Raw genomic sequence first — 20,391 nt, forward strand, 5'->3', positions numbered from 1 at the left:
GCCAAGCAATACGTTTATGTTCATGCCTCCATGAAGCATAATTTGTTTGATAATTATACTTGATTCTAAAACCACTTAAAAAGGAAAAAAAAAGCATTAAAACTTAGGACTGTTACATCACTGCTTACGAATGTCTTTATTTTCCCTGTCTTGGTGATGGTTTCAGGCTTCAAAGGTACTCTGTAAGCGCACATGCTCACTGCTTGAGTGGATTACCAAAGTCTATTATAGCGCTCACTTGAAATGAAACACTTATAATAGGTAGTGGAGAAAAAAATCCGATGTGAATGACACATCAGGGCTTGTAGGAGGCCACAGGAGGGGAAAAAAGCACATTCCATGCGCATTGTAACAGTCAGCTTGCTTACTGTTTGTCTCGGCTGGAGCAGGAGCCTAAATGGCCGAGCAGATGCTGTGACAGAGCTCCCCGCTGTGCCATTACTGCCTGCTGCGAGTGTGCTGCAGCTCACAGAGAGAAGAGGCGCTGCGGTACGGCCTACTCAAACCTATCATTTCCTCCCTGCACTGGTGATCTATCATTTCCCTGTCCTTTCAACAGAGCCTTGACAAACTCAGCGACTGTGGGAAGATTGCACAAACAATCCACATCTCGCACACAAGCTAATGAACCCTTTTTATTATATTAGCTGTAGAACTTAACGGTGTTCTCATATAGTGACTGTCAAACCTTGCTCACTGAGAACTCATCATGTTACGTCATGTCATTCTTTTAAAATATTTGGTTAGAATTGAAGGATGTTTATTATTAAATGGCACAAAATTGAGCATATAACATCAAAACATACGGTCGTGAAAAATAAGTATGTCCCATGGAGACTGTAGACTTCTCAACATAAGAAAACATTACACTCTCTTTGATACAGAGCTTACAGATAAAGGTGATATACTCCAACAAACACCACATAAAAATTGACATTTTGTAGTCATTTTCATAATTTAAATAAAAAAGAAATATCAGTCAAAAAAAAAAAAGTAGTAAGGCCACCCTTACATTTATCACACTTTCAAGTCCATAAAATTAGAAGCAGGTTTTCCAAATGAGGTGCCATTGATTAGAACCTTTTGCAAATAGAGCTACAGGTGGAACCTGTCTCGGGTTAAACCTGACGTCTCAGGTCTGGTGTTCTCTTTGCCACTGAAGTATGTGGTGTCCTCATCCATCCATTATCCATAACCATTTATCCTGTGCAGGGTCATGAGCAAGCTGGAGCCTATCCCAGCTGACTATGGCTGACATATAGAGACAACCATTCACACCTACAGCCAATTTAGAGCCACCAATTAGCCTAGCCTGCATGTCTTTGGACTGTCGGGGAAACCGGAGCACCCGGAGGAAACCCACGCAGACACAGGGAGAACATGCAAACTCAACACAGAAAGGCCCTCGCCAGCCGCTGGGCTCGAACCCAGGACCTTCTTGCTGTGAGGCGACAGTGCTAAGCACTACAGCACCGTGCCGCCCTGGTGTCTTCATGCCAAGATCTAAAGAGCTCTCTAAGGACATCAGAAAAAGGTTGTGGATGCCTATGAATCTGGGAAGGGATTTAAAAAGATCTCTAAATTATTAGAAATTAATTATTCCACTGTAAGGAAAATCATCTACAAGTAGCAAAGATTTCAAACAACTGCCAATTTGTCCAGGACTGGCCGCCCCAGCAAATTCAGCCCAAAAGCAGACCATCTGATGCTAAAAGATGTCTCTAGGAACCCCAACATTTCATCACTGGATCTGCAGGTAACTCTTGCAACTGTTGGTGTGAAAGTGAATACTTCTCCAATCAGAAAAAGATTGGACAAATTTGACCTGCATGCAAGGCGTGCCAGGAAAAAGCCTTTCCTGTCCAAAAGAAAGATTAAAGCAAGACTACATGTAGGCAAAGACCAGGCCTTTTGGAATAACATGTTCTGGGCAGACAAATCAAAGGTAGAGTTATTTGGTCACAGAGCAATTCCAGCGTTATGGACGTGACACTTGAACTCAAAATGGCAACAAATGACCCAGTGCATGTTTTATTGTCTCCCAGTATTTAAACAGGTGTTGCATATTTTAAGGCTGTACCATACTGGAGAAGTGATAGAACAAGAACAATTCCCATAGTACATCTAGGGCATGCCAGAAAACGCCAATAAAAGATGCGTTATGGATGTGACAGAAAAAGTATCACTTTTCTTGGGTGACTGTACATTTTTATCAAACTCTGTGAAATCGTAAACCTAATGTCGAAATGGAGATATCCATTTGATAGAGGGGTCCAAGGTGAATATTAAAAAATCTTTGTTTAAAATATTTTGTATTTCATGCAGAGTTTCAGAAGGAAAAGTCAGCGTTATGGATGTGACAAAATTCCGTTATGGATGTGACGCGTCTGAAATAGACATGGCATATGTTTAGAAAATCAGCAATTTAACCACCACAACCCTTTGAAAAACTCTCTAAATATCAGCTAAAACTATCAAAGTTCTTAAATAATATTTAGGATGGCTATTGTTTTGCTGTTTTGTGGATTTTAGCATACATTTCTGTGGCTTGTGGCAATAATATAGAATTGTACATGATCAAAGTTGGTTTTAGCTTGGGTTTTACATTATAAGAAAGAAAGACTGACAGTGACACATTAGGTTGGTTACAAATTGGTTCAACTTATTCACATCTGTAAAATACAGGCCTAGGTGATATCTCTGGGAGTGGTTTTGATGTATTACATGTTGCTTTATTTTTGCATGGTGAGGTTGACATTTACATGGAATTGCCCCACAGTAAGAATACATGTGGCGCAGACCAAAGACTACTTTTCAGGAGAAGAACCTCATACTAACTGTCATGCATGGTGGTGGAAATGTTATGGTTTAGGGTTGCTTTGCTGTCTCAGGGACTGGGAAGCTTGCAATCATTGATTAAACTATGAATTCTGAGTCATATCAAAGAGTCTCCTCTCATGCCAGAATCTGGTCTTCCCAGGCAGTCTCCTGTCCCAGTACTAACCAACTCTTTGAGGCGTATGGGTGCGGCGCTGATCACCGTTTTGGTAGCCCTCGGCCTCTTGCTTATACAGCTAGGGTTACAGTGGGGGGCTAGTCCTATGGTAATTGCAAGAGTTTGACTTCTTCACTCGCATCTGTATTGCAGGGTGCCTTGCCAGACAGTAGTAGGTACCATTTTTATGATGGTCTTTGGTATGACCCGGCCATGAGTAGAACTTGCGATTTCCCGGTCAAGAGGTGGACACGCTAACCCCTAGGCCAACTTGCAGTCTATATCAAAGAGTGCTTGAAGATGATATGAGGCCATCTTTTCAAAAGTTGAAGTTGGACCTTTCAACAAGATGATGATCGTAAGCACACAAGCAAATCCACCAAGGAATGGCTCAAAAAGAAGAAATGGCGGGTTATGGAATGGTCTTGTCACAACCCAGACTTGAACCCCATTGAAATGTTGTGGAGATTTTGAAAAGGGCAGTACATGCAAGAAAACCCTCAAATATCTTGTAGCTGAAAGAATTTTGCATGGAAGAGTGGTCAAAAATTTCAGCAAGCCTCTGAAATGTCAGAGACTGGTGGATAATTATGTAAAATGCCTAGAAGAATGTATTTCTGTTAAAGGGGGCAATACTAGCTTCTGAAGCCAAGGGTATACTTACTTTCTCCACAAAATATTACATCTATTGATATTTTTTTGTTTCGATAAATGATTGAAAGAGCTAATTTTCCTTGTTTTGTTCAAGTACATCTTTATTTGTAGGCACTGTATCAAAACGGTGAAATGTTTACTTGTTTAAATATGTTAAGAAAAGTTTACAGTTTCCCTGGGATGTAGTTATTTTTTCACACGACGATCACATAGAGTAGACCAAAAAATACTGCAAGTTAAACTGCTTAAATTAAAAATACTGTGCACTTCATGTCATCTCAGAAATGTTCTCAAATCCACCTTCTTCAGCTTGACTGGTCCAATTAAGTAGCATTTAAGTGCCTCTTAATAGTGTGGATAAAGTACTGTGGGCTGTTCACTCACACAGACAGCAACAGGGCCACGCCCGCCTGCACCCACTTGGCAGGTGGGTGGCGTGTTTTGAGGTGAAAGCTCCAGATGAAAGTAGGACCGCGGAGCTTGGTTCGGTACACTGGGCATTCGTAGGTGTTATTCAGCTCCAGCTTGTCGGCAGGTACTGCACGGATATACAGCACTGGCATGGCCGGAGTCAGGTCCTTTAACACAGCCTCGGACAGCACCCCTGCTGACACGTCCCATCGAGCACCTGGGGGAGACACAGAGAAAAGCTGAGCTGACCACAAAACAGCACGTTCAACATCAGCTTCCACAGAACCTTATTAGATAGCCTGACCTTCTCACTTACCCTCCATATACAGCCCGTGAACATAAGCACCCTCTCGAGGTGGGTGGCCATAATCATCCTTTGTCTTCTTAGTCACATCCACAGACAAAGCCATCTTGTCAAGTGGCCACTTGTTCTTACGAGCTATGCTCTGCATGATCGCTGGAACACAAAGGATCATCTCAGCCAGGGCTGGAACTTGATGATGTGTGTTTGCATGTATTAAAATTGCCCTCCTAACGAGAGGAATATGGAACCCTTTGGAGATTTGGGAGGGTTTTTATGTGGCAGTCTGGGAAAATCTTTCACAAGCTCAAATTCTGACATTTTCTACTATTAGAGAAGAAAGTGGAGCAAACAAAAAAAGCCTGAAATATGGGGGGAGGGGCAACGTCCCCCGAAAATATTTTAATAACAACACACAAAACCCTGCATTCTAGTGCATTTTAGAACTTATTTTCACTAAAACAAGTTATAACTTTTAAGCCTTTTTCTTTCATGTACATTAATGATTAACATGTCAAAAATATCATATTTAATTCCTCTAGTTAAGGAGTAATTTTCAGGAGTGCATTTAGAAAACGCGGTGATTTTCCTGCTACACAGTTCATTACTTTGAAAAAAATCAGACAGTTGAATGTAAACTCAGCAAAATCCCAAAACAGTACTGTTAAAAAGTAAAGGTCTGTTAGAGTTTCTAAAGCTTTCAGGTTTCAATGTTGGGGACATTGAGCCTCGTTTATCAATCTTTTAGTAGAGTTGTGCGTTTGCAGAAGCTAAAGTGAACTAAAAATTTCCAATTCATATTTGAGTTGAAGCCAATTGTTTACATTAGCTCGTATTGTCTGTAAATTTAAACACACCAATGAATACCAAATTTCTCATATAAATCAGGGGCGTAGGGTGTGTGTGTGTGTGTGTGTGTGTCACACACTGACTGGCAGCCTGAGTACATTATGTAACAAAAAATAATTACCATTGCTAGTTTTAGGCAGCTTAGAAACCGGCTCTTCCATTATTGCTGTTTCTTCCACATTTTCTTGATGTTGTGTTCTAGAAACGGCACTAAAACGTAGCTTCGAAACCACAAAATGCAACTTTGATGGGAAAATAAATTGCTTACCTCTCTTCACGTCGAAAGAAGGAGGAAAGTTTTGCTTGTTTTGACATGGCAAATTATTAACACAAGAGGAAATACTCGTAATTCGCAACTAAAAAGACTGCAGCTACACTGGCAGCTTGAACATGCTTTCTAGCGCGATTGTGTTGCGCTTGTGCAGAACGGTGTCAGTCCTGTGCACCTTAGCACGTGCACCTGAAGGCGCGCCTCGGGCGCGCGCGCCTAACGAGCTCCAGCTCGCGCGCCGTTAACAAAGAACACCTGTCTTTAATCAATGAACTACGTTTGGGCTATTTAAGGACCGCACCCATGCAAGGACAATGCAAAGTATTACGCCGCGTCTAGGAACGCGAAAAATCCGAAAAATAAATTTCTCCATTCGGAAAACCAGAGATTTTCAAGAGTTTTGTCAAATATCCGGATTTCCAGGTCATTAGCGGAAAAAATCTGGAGGAAAATCTAAAAACCCGGAATTCCGGGAAAATCCGGAACACTTTCATGACTATACTATATAATATAGTATAGTCATGAAAGTGTTCCGGATTTTCCCGGAATTCCGGGTTTTTAGATTTTCCTCCGGATTTTATATAGTATAGAACGGAATATATAGTTCTACAAACAACCAATTTTATCTGACCTTGAAATTGGTTAGCTGTGCATACCTCATATCTCAAGAAATAAAGTTCAAACATATTAAAATCTGGTTTGCCCCAAAAGTGAAAAGGGAGAAAACCACATTAAGATTCTGATTCCAGTAAAAGATAACCTGTGTATCACTACATTCATAACCTAATCTATCCATCCATCCATTATCCGTAACCGCTTGTCCTGTGCAGGGTCGCAGGCAAGCTGGAGCCTATCCCAGCTATGGAAGAGAGGCGGGGTACACCCTGGACAAGTCGCCAGGTCATCTTGGGGCTGACACATAGAGACAAACAACCATTCACACTTCCATTCGCACCTACGGTCAATTTAGAGCCACCAATTAGCCTAACCTGCATGTCTTTGGGCTGTGGGGGAAACCGAAGCACCCGGAGGAAACCCACGCAGACATGGGGAGAACATGCAAACTCCATACAGAAAGGCCCTCGCCAGCCACTAGGCTCAAACCCAGGACCTTCTTGCTGTGAGGCGACAGTGCTAACTACTACACCACTGTGCCGCCCGTAACCAAATCTATTTAACAGTTATTCCACGAAATCGAATCATACATGAGCTGATAGATGACGAGGCGCATAGCACCGAGTTTGCTATAAGCCATGTACAACGAGATTGAGGGAATAATTGTTTTATTATATTCACATTCACTGGATTTTGAGAAACAGAGCATTTTTAGTTTTATTTTTTGCAAATTTAATAAATAAAAGCTTTATGCAAAACATCCGACAAAATCATTTATGCTAAGGCAGACTTCTTAACCTATCGATGGCTACATGAATTGACTTGTGTTCTTGTTTTTTTTTTTGTAAAAAGTGCTGTCTTGCTGTTATGCCGAGGTATAGAATAGCTTTAGACGTTTATTTAATTCTTCCTTGGATATTTCAGGTATGTAATTTTCAAACTTCGAGATTTTGAACCAGTCAAAGAATTCAACAAATTTTAATGCTTAAAGATGAATGTAAAAAAAACGGCGAAATGACGGGAGCAATTTGTGAAAAATGCTATAATAATAATAATTGAAAGATAAAAAAAAGATATGTCCTTACCATCAAATACTTTTATTCAATATTTTGTTGCTTTTGCTTTTTTTATTTTTTTTATTTTTGGGGTTTTGTTTTCGAGTACAGTTTTTATTTCATTCCCGGTTGGTTCAGCAACACGCTCCGCCATTTTGTTTTTCTCTACTCACGGTATATCAGCTGATATCCTAGTAGTAGAGTAGCCAATCAGAGTGCGTGATTGCTCATATCCAGTGAATGTGGATATAATAATTAGGGTTAAACAATATTACTGGTAAACTTTAAAGAACTGTACATTTACTTTTTACATTCTCTTTTTAATCAGCATAGGCATAGTTTGAAAAACTGAGCTATAATTTTTTTTTTAATCAGGTTAAGGTTGATATTATGGTTCAGTCTAAAAGAGAATTTACACAGCAAGTAAGATAGTCTGAGTGAAGCATACATGAATGTATGCATTTGCCAATTTACACTGTCTCCGTTTCTGAAGTGTGATTTTCAAGAATCGAGAATGCAACAGCAGGTTTGTGCCCCACACAAACTGCTTACTTGACTGAAGTGGCTAACCTGGGATCTGTATCAGTGGCCAAAGTGGCAAAATCACCAAGGTAAGAGGGTATAAACAGTTAAGAAATCTTCAAGAGAAGCAAGATGAAAACCTGAAATGGCCTGTTAGGGATGTCTTTGCCACAGATATTTCAAGAGCAGCAAACAAGCCATACGTAACTTTATGCTAATATTTTATTTGACTTTACATGCAATTACAACATCATGGTGTAAACAAGGATACTGAAAGACATCAATGTCATAAATGGTATCAATTCCCGAGTGCTTAAACACAGTGTTTTATTGTGATGCAATAGAAGAGAGGGTTTTGTGTGTGGATGTCTATTATGTCTCATTTCCATGCTAAAGAATAGAAATGAAGCATAAAAAAATGCTCCCATTGTGATTTTACAGGCGTAATACATGCTTAAAGCACTACTGATCTACACTGCTGCATTGATCTAATGGAATTCTATCTATAACAAAAGACAGACATTGGACAGACAACTGAAAAACGCCTCACAGACTGTTCTGGTGTAAATTAGCCTTGAGGCTTAGTTATGTCTCTCCAGTAATACACGTCATATGTGTGGAAGGAATAGAGGAGTTATACCTTGGTGGGCGTGAGATATCCCCAAAGGTTACTAAAATCTGACAGGTTTGACCTTGTGAAGAGGTTACCATGAGGAAAACTGCTTTACAAGGAAGGGAAAGCATTAATTAGCTGCATTAATAATTATGTTAATGGAGGGGCTTGGAAGGATAGTGAAACAAATGTTTGTGTGTGTGTGTGTGTGTGTAAGACCTGTTTACCGGTCAGGAAAGACTGTGGGCTGAACAGTCCCGAGAGCCACACCACAGCCGGAAGCACAAAGTCTTGAGTCCAGGTGTCCAGCTCTCGACACTGACTGAGGACATCACTGAACCTGGCATAGTGTAGAAAAATGTTTTAAAACACACCAAACTGAAACCTCCTAAACCTTCTTACCTCCCATTCTTTCATTAATTTAACAGGTTGAAAAATAGCTTGATGACGTCTGTGTACCACTGGCTCAGTGTGTTTGTAGAGGGGTAGGTCAGTCGGCTCCAGCTTTCAGGAACTCGGTTGTAGTAAAGCGCCGTCTGCAGAGTCTCCATGTCAGGAGAGATGCTTAACTCACCCTAAGAGAGAAAACACAGTATACACATGATATCAGAAATGTTAACCTATAAACTTGGCACTGACAAATACACTTACATGAATAATAAATGTCTATACTCTAATAAAATGTTCCATCGATTACATTACATGGCAGTTAGCAGACACATTTATCCAGAGTGATGCATAACAAGTGCAAAAGTCAGTGTGGCAGCGGGGACGTGGTCAAGCGTCGGTCTGTGACCGGAGGGCGGAGTCAGGGAAGGTAAGTGGCAGAATCACTGCACCTGATGTTAATTAATGTGTTTGTGTGTCTTTCCCAGTGACTGCGCCCTATTTAAGGAGAAAGAGCGAGAGCAGAGGGGGCTCTCTCCCCAACCGGACGACTTGTGTGTGTGCATGCGTGTGTGGCTGGGAGAGTCCAAAGTTTTGCACTGAAAAGTGAAAAATAAGAGTTTTGTGGACTCAGTTCTGGCCTGCCATCCTTCTGTGCTCCACCCACCCATACGAACTGTCACAGTGGTGCTGAAACCCAGGACTGAGCACAGAAGAGAACAGCCCCATGGAGTCCTCCCCCTTCACAGACCTGATCCACGCCCTCACCATGGCCCAACAGAGCCAGCACCAGGCGCTGCTCGCCCTCCGAAAGGAGCAAGAACAACGGTTCGAGGCCCTGGTGCTGGCGCAACAGGAAGATCGTCGGGCATTCCGGCACCTCCTCGTGTCGGCGGGGTTCACCAACTCCACCGCCGCGGGCTCTTCCCCCCCCTCACCCTAACAAAGATGGGCCCGCAGGACGACCCCGAGGCCTTCCTCACGCTCTTTGAGCAGGTAGCAGAGACCTCGGGGTGGCTGGTGGAACAGCACGCGGTGCGCCGCCTCCTCCCCCTGCTAACGGGAGAGGCGCAGCTGGCCGCGCTACAGCTCCCCGCCGACCGCCAGCTGGCCTACGCGGACCTTCGCCGGGCCGTCCTCCAGCGTGTGGGACGCACCCCCGAGCAACAACGTCAGCGCTTCCGTGCTTTGCGCTTTGAGGAAGTCAGCCGGCCGTTCGCGTTTGGCCAGCAACTCCGGGACGCCTGCTGGCAGTGGTTGAGGGCCGACAACCGCGACGCCGAGGGAATCATCGACCAGGTGGTACTGGAGCAGTTCATCGCGCGTTTACCAGCAGGAGCTGCAGAGTGGGTCCAGCAGGAGCCGCAGAGTGGGTCCAGTGCCACCGCCCAGCGTCGCTGGATCAGGCAATCGAGCTGGCGGAGGACCATTTGGCGGCTGTCCCAATGGCAGGACAGCAGACAACCTCTAATCTCCTCTCTCTCTCTCTCCCCCTCCTCCTGTGTCTCCTCCTTGCCCCATTCCCCCACCGCGGAGGCGGGGGCTGGTGCCACCCCAGCCGGCCCGCCGCACCCGCGGTGCCCCCCCCATTTCTCCCTTCTGTGTCTGTCTCTCCCCCCCCAGGTGAGTGAGCCCCAGAGCACTAGTGCAGAGAGGAAGCCCGGGCCGGTTTGCTGGCGCTACGGGGAGCCGGGCCACCTCCAACAGCAGTGCTCGGTAATGGAGGTGGGCGCGGTGGTTCGGATCCCCGACGCGCCAGGAGCCACCCTCGATCGGGCCGGAGCGTATCGCATACCGGTGAGTATCCAAGGGGATACGCATCAGGCGTTGGTGGATTCTGGTTGTAATCAGACCTCAATCCACCAAAACCTGATGCAAGACGAGGCATTGGGGGGAGCACGATTGGTGAAGGTGTTGTGTGTGCACGGGGATGTTCACAACTACCCTTTAGTGTCGGTCCGCATTTTTTTTCGAGGGGAAAAATTTATAGCGAAGGCGGTGGTTAATCCTCGCGTTACCCACTCAATAATTTTGGGGACGGATTGGCCGGGATTTGGGGAATTAATGAGTCATCTAGTGAAGAGTGGGTCCTGCCATAGTTTAGTAGGGGGAGGTCCCAGTGTTGCGTTGGCAGGAGCAGCTGTCACAGAGCCGTCTACATCATCTCCGCGTCAGAGTGAGGAGCCGCCGGCTCCTCCTCTCTCTATTGGGGAATCCCTTGCGGATTTTCCATTAGAGCAGTCGCGAGATGAGACTCTGCGGCATGTGTTTGACCAAGTGAGAGTAATCGATGGTCAAACGCTCCAGCCAAACGCCACCCCGTCCTTCCCCTACTTCGCAATTATGAAGGATAGATTATACAGAGTGACGCAGGACACTCAGACTAAAGAGTGAGTCACGCAGCTTTTGATTCTGAAGAGCCGCCAGGAATTGGTATTCCAGGCGTCTCACTTTAATCCCATGGCTGGACACTTGGGGAAGGATAAAACATTAGCCCGAATAATGGCTCGGTTCTATTGGCCAGGGATTCGAGGCGAGGGCCGTAAGTGGTGTACGGCGTGCCGCGAATGCCAGTTAGTAAATCCAGCGGCCATTCCAAAAGTGCCTTTGCGCCCTCTCCCATTAATTGAGACCCCGTTCGAAAGAATTGGGATGGATCTTGTCGGGCCATTAGATTGGTCAACACGAGGGTACCGCTTTATGGTGGACTATGCAACACGATACCCGGAAGCGATGCCTCTTCGCAATATCTCAGCACGCAGTATTGCGGAGGCACTCTTCCGCGTTATCTCCCGACTTGGAATCCCGAAAGATTCTGACTGATCAAGGCACCTCGTTTATGTCACGTACACTGAACGAACTGTATGGGTTGTTGGGTATTAAGCCGATCCGCACCAGCATTTATTACCCACAAACGGACGGTTTAGTTGAACGGTTCAATCGCACCCTGAAGAATATAATTAAAAAATTCGTAAGTGAGGACGCATGTAATTGGGATAAATGGCTCGAACCCTTGCTATTTGCAGTGCGAGAGGTCCCCCAAGCCTCCACGGGGTTCTCCCCATTTGAATTATTATATGGGCGTAAGCTGCGCGGCATTCTGGATGTGCTGCGGGAAAATTGAGAGGAGGGACCTTCACCAAGTAAAAATGAAATCCAATACATTACTGACCTGCGTGCAAAACTCCACACACTCACCCACCTAGCCCAGGAGAATTTGCGGCAGGCCCAAGAACGACAAACCCGCCTGTACGACAAGGGTACGCACCTTAGAGAGTTCGCACCAGGAGATAAAGTACTCGTACTGTTGCCCACATCGAGCTCCAAATTAGTCGCCAAGTGGCAAGGACCCTTTGAGGTCACACGGCGAGTCGGGGACGTCGACTATGAGGTGAGGCGAACGGACAGGGGTGGGGCGCTACAGATTTACCACCTCAATCTACTCAAACTCTGGAACGAGGAGGTCCCCGTGGCATTGGTGTCGGTGGTTCCAGAGACGGCGGAGCTGGGGCCGGAGGTTCAAAAAGGAACATTGGCATCACGTACCTCTCCGGTCCCCTGTGGAGACCACCTCTCCCCGACCCAACTCGTGGAGGTTGCCCAGTTGCAGACTGAGTTTTCGGACGTGTTCTCGCCCCTGCCCGGCTGCACCAACCTCATAGAGCACCACATTGAGACGCCCCCGGGGGTGGTAGTGCGTAGCCGCCCTTACAGGCTACCCGAACACAAGAAAAAAGTGGTTCGGGAAGAACTCGAGGCCATGCTCGAAATGGGCATCGTCGAGGAGTCTCACAGTGACTGGAGCAGCCCGGTGGTCTTGGTACCCAAGGCCGACGGGTCGGTCCGGTTCTGTGTAGACTATAGAAAAGGTCAACACGGTGTCTAAATTCGACGCATACCCAATGCCTCGTATTGATGAGTTGCTTGATTGACTAGGCACGGCTCGCTTTTACTCGACACTGGATTTAACAAAGGGTTATGGGCAGATCCCCTTGACTCCATTATCCAGAGAAAAAACGGCCTTTTCCACACCGTTCGGCTTATGCCAATTTGTCACCCTTTTTTTTTTTTTGGGCTGTTTGGGGTGCCCACTACGTTTCAGCGGCTGATGGATGGGGTCCTCCGCCCCCGCCCACCTATGCAGCCACTTACCTCGACGACATTATTATCTATAGTAACGACTGGCCGAGGCACCTCCAACATCTGAGGGCCGTCCTTAGGTCGCTGAGGCGAGCGGGTCTCACAGCCAACCCGAAGAAGTGTGCGATTGGGCGGGTGGAAGTACGGTATCTGGGCTTCCACTTGGACAACGGGCAGGTGCATCCCCAAATTAACAAGACAGCAGCAATTGCGGCCTGCCCGAGGCCCAAGACCAAAAAGGGGGTGAGACAGTTCCTGGGGCTGGCTGGCTATTATCGTAGGTTTATACCTAATTATTCGGACGTCACCAGCCCACTGACTGATCTGACTAAAAAGGGGGCACCAGATCCGGTCCAGTGGACGGAGCAATGCCAGCGGGCTTTTTCTGAGGTAAAGGCTGCACTGTGTGGGGGGCCACTTTTACACTCCCCTGACTTTTCTCTCCCTTTTGTTACAGACAGATGCATCGGACAGAGGGCTGGGGGCTGTTTTGTCCCAGGAGATGGAAGGGGAGGACCGCCCAGTGTTGTACATCAGTAGAAAGCTGTCGGTGCATGAGGGGCGCTACAGCACTATTGAAAAAGAGTGCTTAGCAATCAAGTGGGCGGTCCTCCGTTACTACCTGCTGGGATGCCCTTTCACCCTCTGTTCGGACCACGCACCCCTCCAGTGGCTCCACCGCATGAAGGATGCCAACGCGCGGATGACCTGTTGCTATCTGGCACTCCAACCCTTTAACTTCAAGGTGATCCACAGGCTGGGGGCGCAGATGGTCGTGGCGGACTTCCTCTCCCGTCAAGGGGGGGTGAAGTCGGCTGCAGGCCGGACAGCCGCCCGGCCTGAGTCGGGCGGTGGGGGTATGTGGCGGGCGTGGTCAAGCGTCGGTCTGTGACCGGAGGGCGGAGTCAGGGAAGGTAAGTGGCAGAATCATTGCACCTGATGTTAATTAATGTGTTTGTGTGTCTTCCCCAGTGACCGCGCCCTATTTAAGGAGAGAGAGCGAGAGCAGAGGGAGCTCTCTCCCCAACTGGACGACTTGTGTGTGTGCGCGTGTGTGTGTGGCTGGGAGAGTCCAAAGTTTTGCACTGAAAAGTGAAAAATAAAAGAGTTTTGTGGACTCAGTTCTGGCCTGCCGTCCTTCTGTGCTCCACCCACCCATACGAACTGTCACAGTCAGGTACAAGAAGTGCTGAACTTCTAGACAAGAAAGTTCTAGTGCCAAATGAACAAGCAACAGAATCGCTCTTAGTGTGATATTCTGTTGAAGTAACAATACTCAGCAGTCAGCCAAGAAAAACAAGAACACAGTCATCTATATCCCCCACCCTATATACCAAGTTTCAAAATATTATTTGTCACATTTTTCAAGTTGTGCTGCAGGAAACCAGCCCTGCCTCTTTACACTGACCTCAGCAGCCCATAAGCCCACCGGACCTTTGGTCCAGGCGAGCTAAAAATAAAAAATTTTTCACATTTCTTAGTATCAAAAGGCACATATACATTACTTAACACATATACCAACTTTCAAGACCATACCACTCATGGTTTTCAAGTTCTGATCCAGAAACAAAACCTACTCCTAAGACTAACCTGAGAGACTAAGTCTGAAATTGTTTCCATGGAAGCATGAAAAATTTAAATTTCTCAAATTTCTTAGTATGAAAAGGCACATCTACATCACCTTGTTAACATGTATACCAAGTTTCAAATCTGGATCATGGATAGTTTTGGATATATGCTCCGGAAATTAACATTCCTCTTAGAAACCAAGTCAAAATCTATTTATGTAAAAATTTGAAAAATACTTTTTTTTTTTCAAAAATCCAAAATAACAAAAGGTGCCAGTTCACACATTGCTTGATATGTATACAAAGTTTCATGAAGAGATCTTCAGTAGTTTTAAAGATATGGCCCAGAAACGAAAATGTGACTGGACGGACGGAGTGATGGAACTCGTTTCTATATCCCCCGCCAAACCTCGTTTGGGTGGGGGATAACAAGCCAACCATACAAAGTACAACTCAATAGAGAAAAATAAAACTCCAACAGCTAACCCCAGGCTAGACAGTATACGGCCTGGGTTGGTCAAGACCGATACGCAGTTACATAGTGGGCAGGGGAGAGGTGCAGCCTGAAGAGGTGAGTCTGTGCCTAATCTAGCACATTTAAAGGTTCTTTGGTTCTGGAGGAAACCTGTGACAATATAAACCCTATATAAACTCGCAGACGATTTCTTTTCAGAAAAGGTTCAAAGTGGAATCCCTTAAGAAACCATTCCCCCCCCCCAGAGTGTCTGTTTCAGAAGGTTAATGAAGTACCTTCAAGGCCAGGTCCAGCTGTGTAAGAGAGCTGTGGATTTCAGATATCAGCAGGTTCATGCGCTCACACTCCTGCAAACAAAACAGAACCAACGGACTGCGCTCTGACGTCTTAGTGAGCAGCTCTGACATGCTGTATTTCTCAGGCAGCTTCTCCAGAATGTCATCAAGCATACTTTTCACCTGAGGTCAGAAAAAGTTTCATTAACAATGTGATTATAATCTGGATTGATTTGGTACTGAATTGGTTAAAAATAGATACTAAAAACAATGCAGTAAGACCAGGAAGCGTGTTTTCGACCTTCTCCTCCACACTCTGTGCTGCTTCCTCTCCCACTGAGTCTTGACATTGCAGTTCTAACAGAGTGTTAAAGAGAGCGTTGGACGTGACGGTCATAAACTCAATCTCTGCGTTGGGATGCAAGCCATAGAGACTTGGATTTTCCTCTGGCAACCTCTTGTCCACATAGCTGTGATAGCCAGCGTAGTCCAGATCAGGAGGAACTGAGAAGCCAGGGCAGAGGAACAGCTCTCCTTCAAACTGAAAAGTAAATAAATAAATAATTTAAAAAAAATACATAACTACCCACTACCACGATTGTATTCATATCTATTGTACTTTTATTTCTTTAGCCATTCATTATGCACAATGAAGCTTCAATTTGCATAAATAGATAACGGACTGGACAAATTTGTAAACCACATAAAGGTTTACAGATTTGCACAAGACAAGCTCTGATGCTCAATTTGATTTTATGCTCAGATCCGATATCTCTGCCTCAGTGTTTCACAGAGCTTTTTTGTTTTCTTTTCCCCTGCTAACCCTCCATTTCTTGTTCAAGCTAGCTTCTGATGACACTGGATGAGGACAAAAGCACAGTGAGTTTTGAAGTAAGAAAAACATGAATTCTGAATTTCTTATAATGGTCACATGCTCAAATGGCAATCCAATCTCGGCCTATATTTGAAAGTGTATGATGTGAAACAATCAGATGATTCTGGTAATATAAACCTAGCCAACATTTACTCAGCAAATGCAGTTTTACCTCCTTTAAAAAAAAACAAATCCCATATCTCAGCCAGTGGTTCTATTTTTATACTGTATATTACACTTGTTCCTTATTCACAATATGTTCAGCACATGTCCAATCTGGGTATTAGTCACAGTTGGACCAATCTTTTTATGAGTTTTGATTTGCAACAGACAAAAGTTGCTGTGGGACTACGGGATGATAATGCAGCAGCGTACACACTTTAATTCAGTGACTGATGAGTTCATCCCCAGACTTAATGAGACCCAGGAAAGGATAAGCAGGCTTGATCACTACAGTAACACAAAAGTAATTAATTAACAATATCAATTCAATCACTTTTAGAAACCTATGAAAAGAAGGCTTTTTAATGTAATACAATAAGACACCACTAGGTGCCACCAGGCAACCAAACAATTACATTTTCACCAAACAAAGAGTTATCTTTTTTTTTTTTTTGTCCAAAGTTAAAAAATTTCCTGTAACTGATAACGGAGTTAATTTTAAATTTAAAAAAATGGCATCACCATCCAAATATAGATGCTACAAATATAAATAACAAATACTGAATTAGTTGATTAGTGGTGTAGTGGTTAGCACTGTCGCCTCACAGCAAGAAGGTCCTGGGTTCAAGCCCAGCGGCCAGCGAGGGCCTTTCTGTGTGGAGTTTGCATGTTCTTCCCCGTGTCTCTGTGGGTTTCCTCTGGGTGCTCCGGTTTCCCCCACAGTCCAAAGACATGCAGTTAAGGTTAACACGGGGCGGCCATGGCCTAAGGCTGGGCTGAAGTGCCCTTGAGCAAGAGCACCTAACCCCGAACTGCTCCCCGGGCGCTGTACCATAGTTGCCCACTGCTCTGGGTATGTGTCTGTGCTCATTGTTCATGTGTGTGTTCACTGCTTCAAATGGGCTAAATGCAGAGGAGGAATTTCACTGTGTGTTCGAGTGTATGTGTGACAAATGAAGGCTGAAGAACTGTGAAACCGTCTGAAAGCTACATCAAAATCATACAAGATATGTATGCCAACAGTGTAACGCAAGTAAGAGCTGCGCATGGTGATTTTTTTTTTTCCGTTTCCGGTTGAGAGTACGTCGTGCACGTTCTGGCTGCCGCTTCTCACCAGAGCTTTTTTATTTTATTTCTTTTTCTAATTTTTTTTCTGTGTGTTTGTGTAGTTTGATGTTTGTTTGAGTGTTTTGTCCGCCGGTTGTGGTGTAGCTCCGGACCTAGTTTTGGGCGTTGGTTCCCTCCAGGCCTTGGTTCGCCGTGGGCGATGCCTGCGCTCCCAGCTGTGGACTGCAGTGAGCTGGTTGCTCATTTTACATCATGGTTGTCCAGCGCTCTGCGCTTTAACGCTTGGCGTAATGTTCCCAGCGATGTTGCTCGGTGGTGTCGCGGCGGCTGTGCAAGCGGTTTGGGACACACCAGCGCTCTGCATGGCGGAGCTTCTCTGCTCGCTTTGTGGATCCACGGCGTGGTGTTCGAGCGATGTTGCTGACGGCGTCACGGCGGCAGTGCTGGAGATGTGGGACTTGTTTTCGTGCGCCTTTTGGTGGGACTGTGGCTGCTACACCAGGGGAATTACATCCTGACCCTACTTGGTGGACTTTTTACTTTTTATTATTTATTTATTTTTAATTTATTTTTTCTTTCCTTGTCTAGAATTGTAAAGCGTCCTTGGGTTTTTTGAAAGGCGCTATATAAATTTAACTTATTATTATTATTATTATTATTATTATTATTATTATTATTATTATTATTAATGAGCCCTTTGAAGTTAGAGTTGGAGTACACCAGGGCTCAGCCCTGAGTCCATTTCTTTTTGCCACCATCACAGACTGTCTAACAGAAGGTTTCAGATGGCAAGTGCCATGGGATATGATGTTTGCTGATGATAAAGTGATATGCACAGAAACAAAAGAAGAAGCAGAGACTAGACTGGGGACATGACAAAAGGCACTAGAGAACAGAGGACTGAAAGTCGGCAGGAAAAAGACGGAATACTTATGTATAAATTGTGGAGACCAGACAGAAAGAACAATAAAAATCCAAGATGAACCAATCCCAAAAAGGAAATCTTTTAAGTACCTTGGGTCCACAGCATATGAAGATGGAGGTTCAGATGAGGAAGTTTTGAAAAGAATACAAGCAGGCTGGAGTGCTTGGAGAAGGATCTCAGGGATAATGTGTGACAAAAATGTACCAGTGCGAGTCAAGGGGAAGATGCATAAAATGATTGTAAGATCAGCAATGCATTACGGCATTGAAACCCTACCCCTGACAAAAATGCAAGAAAGAAAAATGGAAACAGTGGAGATGAAAATGCTAAGATTCTCTCTGGGAATTACAAGATTGGACCACATAAAAAAATGAAGTGATTAGAGAAAAGCTAAAAGTAGGACGATTGTCTGAAAAGTTGAGGGAATATAGGCTGAGATGGTTAGGTCATGTGTACCAAAGGGATGAGGACAATGTCGGAAAACAAGTACAAGAACTGAATGTTGGTAGTAGGAAAAGACAAAGACCAAAGAGGAGGTGGAAAGATTGTATAAGAGAAGACATGGCTTCTGGTGGTGCAAAAGTGGAGGATGTCATGGACAGGAAAGAGCGGAAGAGAAAAATCCACACCGGCGACCCCACATAGTGGGAATAAAGCCAGTAGAAGATGATGTTTACAGGGATGTAAACTATGACAGGTGGGCCTAGCTGATGATCATAAACATTAAACTTTTTTTTACTGCTATGTGTAATTTATCCTTCAATAAATCTATTCATAATTATATCCACTCAATTATTAAGTGTTTCTGTGCTTTATTGAATAATCTACTGTGATTTATTGAAAGATTTATTGATGGGTTATTCTGAAGTATTTATTGGTGGATATATTCATAAAAGTTCTGAAGCATATTGAAGAATCCCAGGCTTATGTGAATAAGGGCTGGGTTTTTATTTTTTTTAGGATGATTAGCTCTGATTGGACAGCAGGCCTGCATGCTGGGAGCATTGTGATTGGATTGTACAACACATTCATCCATCCATTATCTGTAGCCGCTTATCCTGTTCCACGGGGTTGCAGGCAAGCTGGAGCCTATCCCAGCTGACTATGGGCGAGAGGCGGGGTACACCCTGGACAAGTCGCCAGGTTATCGCAGGGCTGACCCAGAGACAAAAACAACCATTCACACTCACTTTAGAGCCACCAATTAGCCTAACCTGCATATCTTTGGACTGTGGGGGAAACCGGAGCACCCGGAGGAAACCCACACAGACACGGGGAGAACATGCAAACTCCACACAGAAAGGCCCTCGTCACTGGGCTTGAACCCAGAACCTCCTTGCTGTGAGGCGACAGTGCTAACCAGTACACCACCGTGCCGCCACAACACATAGATAAGCTTTTGAATTAGACAAGAAAAACAAGCTCCTATGGAGATAAGTTTATTCTGAAAATAATCTTGCTCCTAACAACCACAATCAACCAGCCAAATTAAACATTGCAGCTTTTGTAGAGCATCATACTGAAATTAATTTAGTATAAAGGACACCTGCTGCTATAGCTCTTGTACTGATGGTAAATAATCATACTATATTTTGTTACATAGATGTCTTGGCAAACTGGAGGTAATTTATTTCCCGAGGTATTTTCTGATCAAATGTAGTCTCGAATGGAATAGTAACTCTGTGCTAAGTAAGTAACTAATGCTAGTTTCTCCTCAGAAGTTGGCTAGCTAATAGTACAAAATATTATGGAAATTTTTCTGTGGTTAATTATCTTAATCTCACACTGATTGGATTTTTATTTGAAGAAAATATAACCCTTAGGCACAAAATATATACATTCACCAGCCACTTTATTAGGAACACCCATCCACCTACTGTTTTGCGCAGTTCTCTAATCAGCCGATCCCTTGACAGCAGCACAATGCATAAAATCATGCAGATACAAATCAAGAGCTTCAGTTAATGTTCACTTCAAACATCAGAATGGGAAAAATTGTGCTCTCAAAGTGTGATTTTCACTGTGGTCCAGGTGTTGGTTTGAGCCAGATGGACTGGTTTGAGTATTTCAGAAACTGCTGATCTCCTGGGGTTTTCACACACAACAATCTCTGGAGTTTACACAGAATGGTGTGAAAAACAAACAAAACACTGAGTGAGCAATAGTTCTGTGAGTGGAAACGCCTTGTTGATAAGAGAGGTCAGAGGAAAATGGCCAGATTGGTTCGAGCT

At 44.5% G+C, this 20,391-nt stretch overlaps 1 protein-coding gene across 1 annotated transcript in view; it reads right to left on the reverse strand.

Moving 5' to 3' along the window:
• Positions 1–4,029: 4,029 nt before the first annotated feature.
• Positions 4,030–20,391, reverse strand: part of si:dkey-233k19.3 (dynein axonemal heavy chain 11) — a 171,278-nt gene continuing 154,916 nt past the window's right edge. The window contains exons 77-82 of the mRNA XM_060920812.1: positions 15,433–15,672; positions 15,132–15,314; positions 8,746–8,861; positions 8,514–8,626; positions 4,377–4,517; positions 4,030–4,277 (exon numbers count right to left, since the gene is read on the reverse strand). Of these exons, the coding sequence (XP_060776795.1) occupies positions 4,030–4,277; positions 4,377–4,517; positions 8,514–8,626; positions 8,746–8,861; positions 15,132–15,314; positions 15,433–15,672 (1,041 nt within the window). The remainder of the gene's footprint in view (positions 4,278–4,376; positions 4,518–8,513; positions 8,627–8,745; positions 8,862–15,131; positions 15,315–15,432; positions 15,673–20,391) is intronic.

Source organism: Neoarius graeffei, chromosome 5, assembly GCF_027579695.1.
Source record: "Neoarius graeffei isolate fNeoGra1 chromosome 5, fNeoGra1.pri, whole genome shotgun sequence".
In the NCBI taxonomy this organism is placed as follows: Eukaryota; Metazoa; Chordata; class Actinopteri; order Siluriformes; family Ariidae; genus Neoarius; species Neoarius graeffei.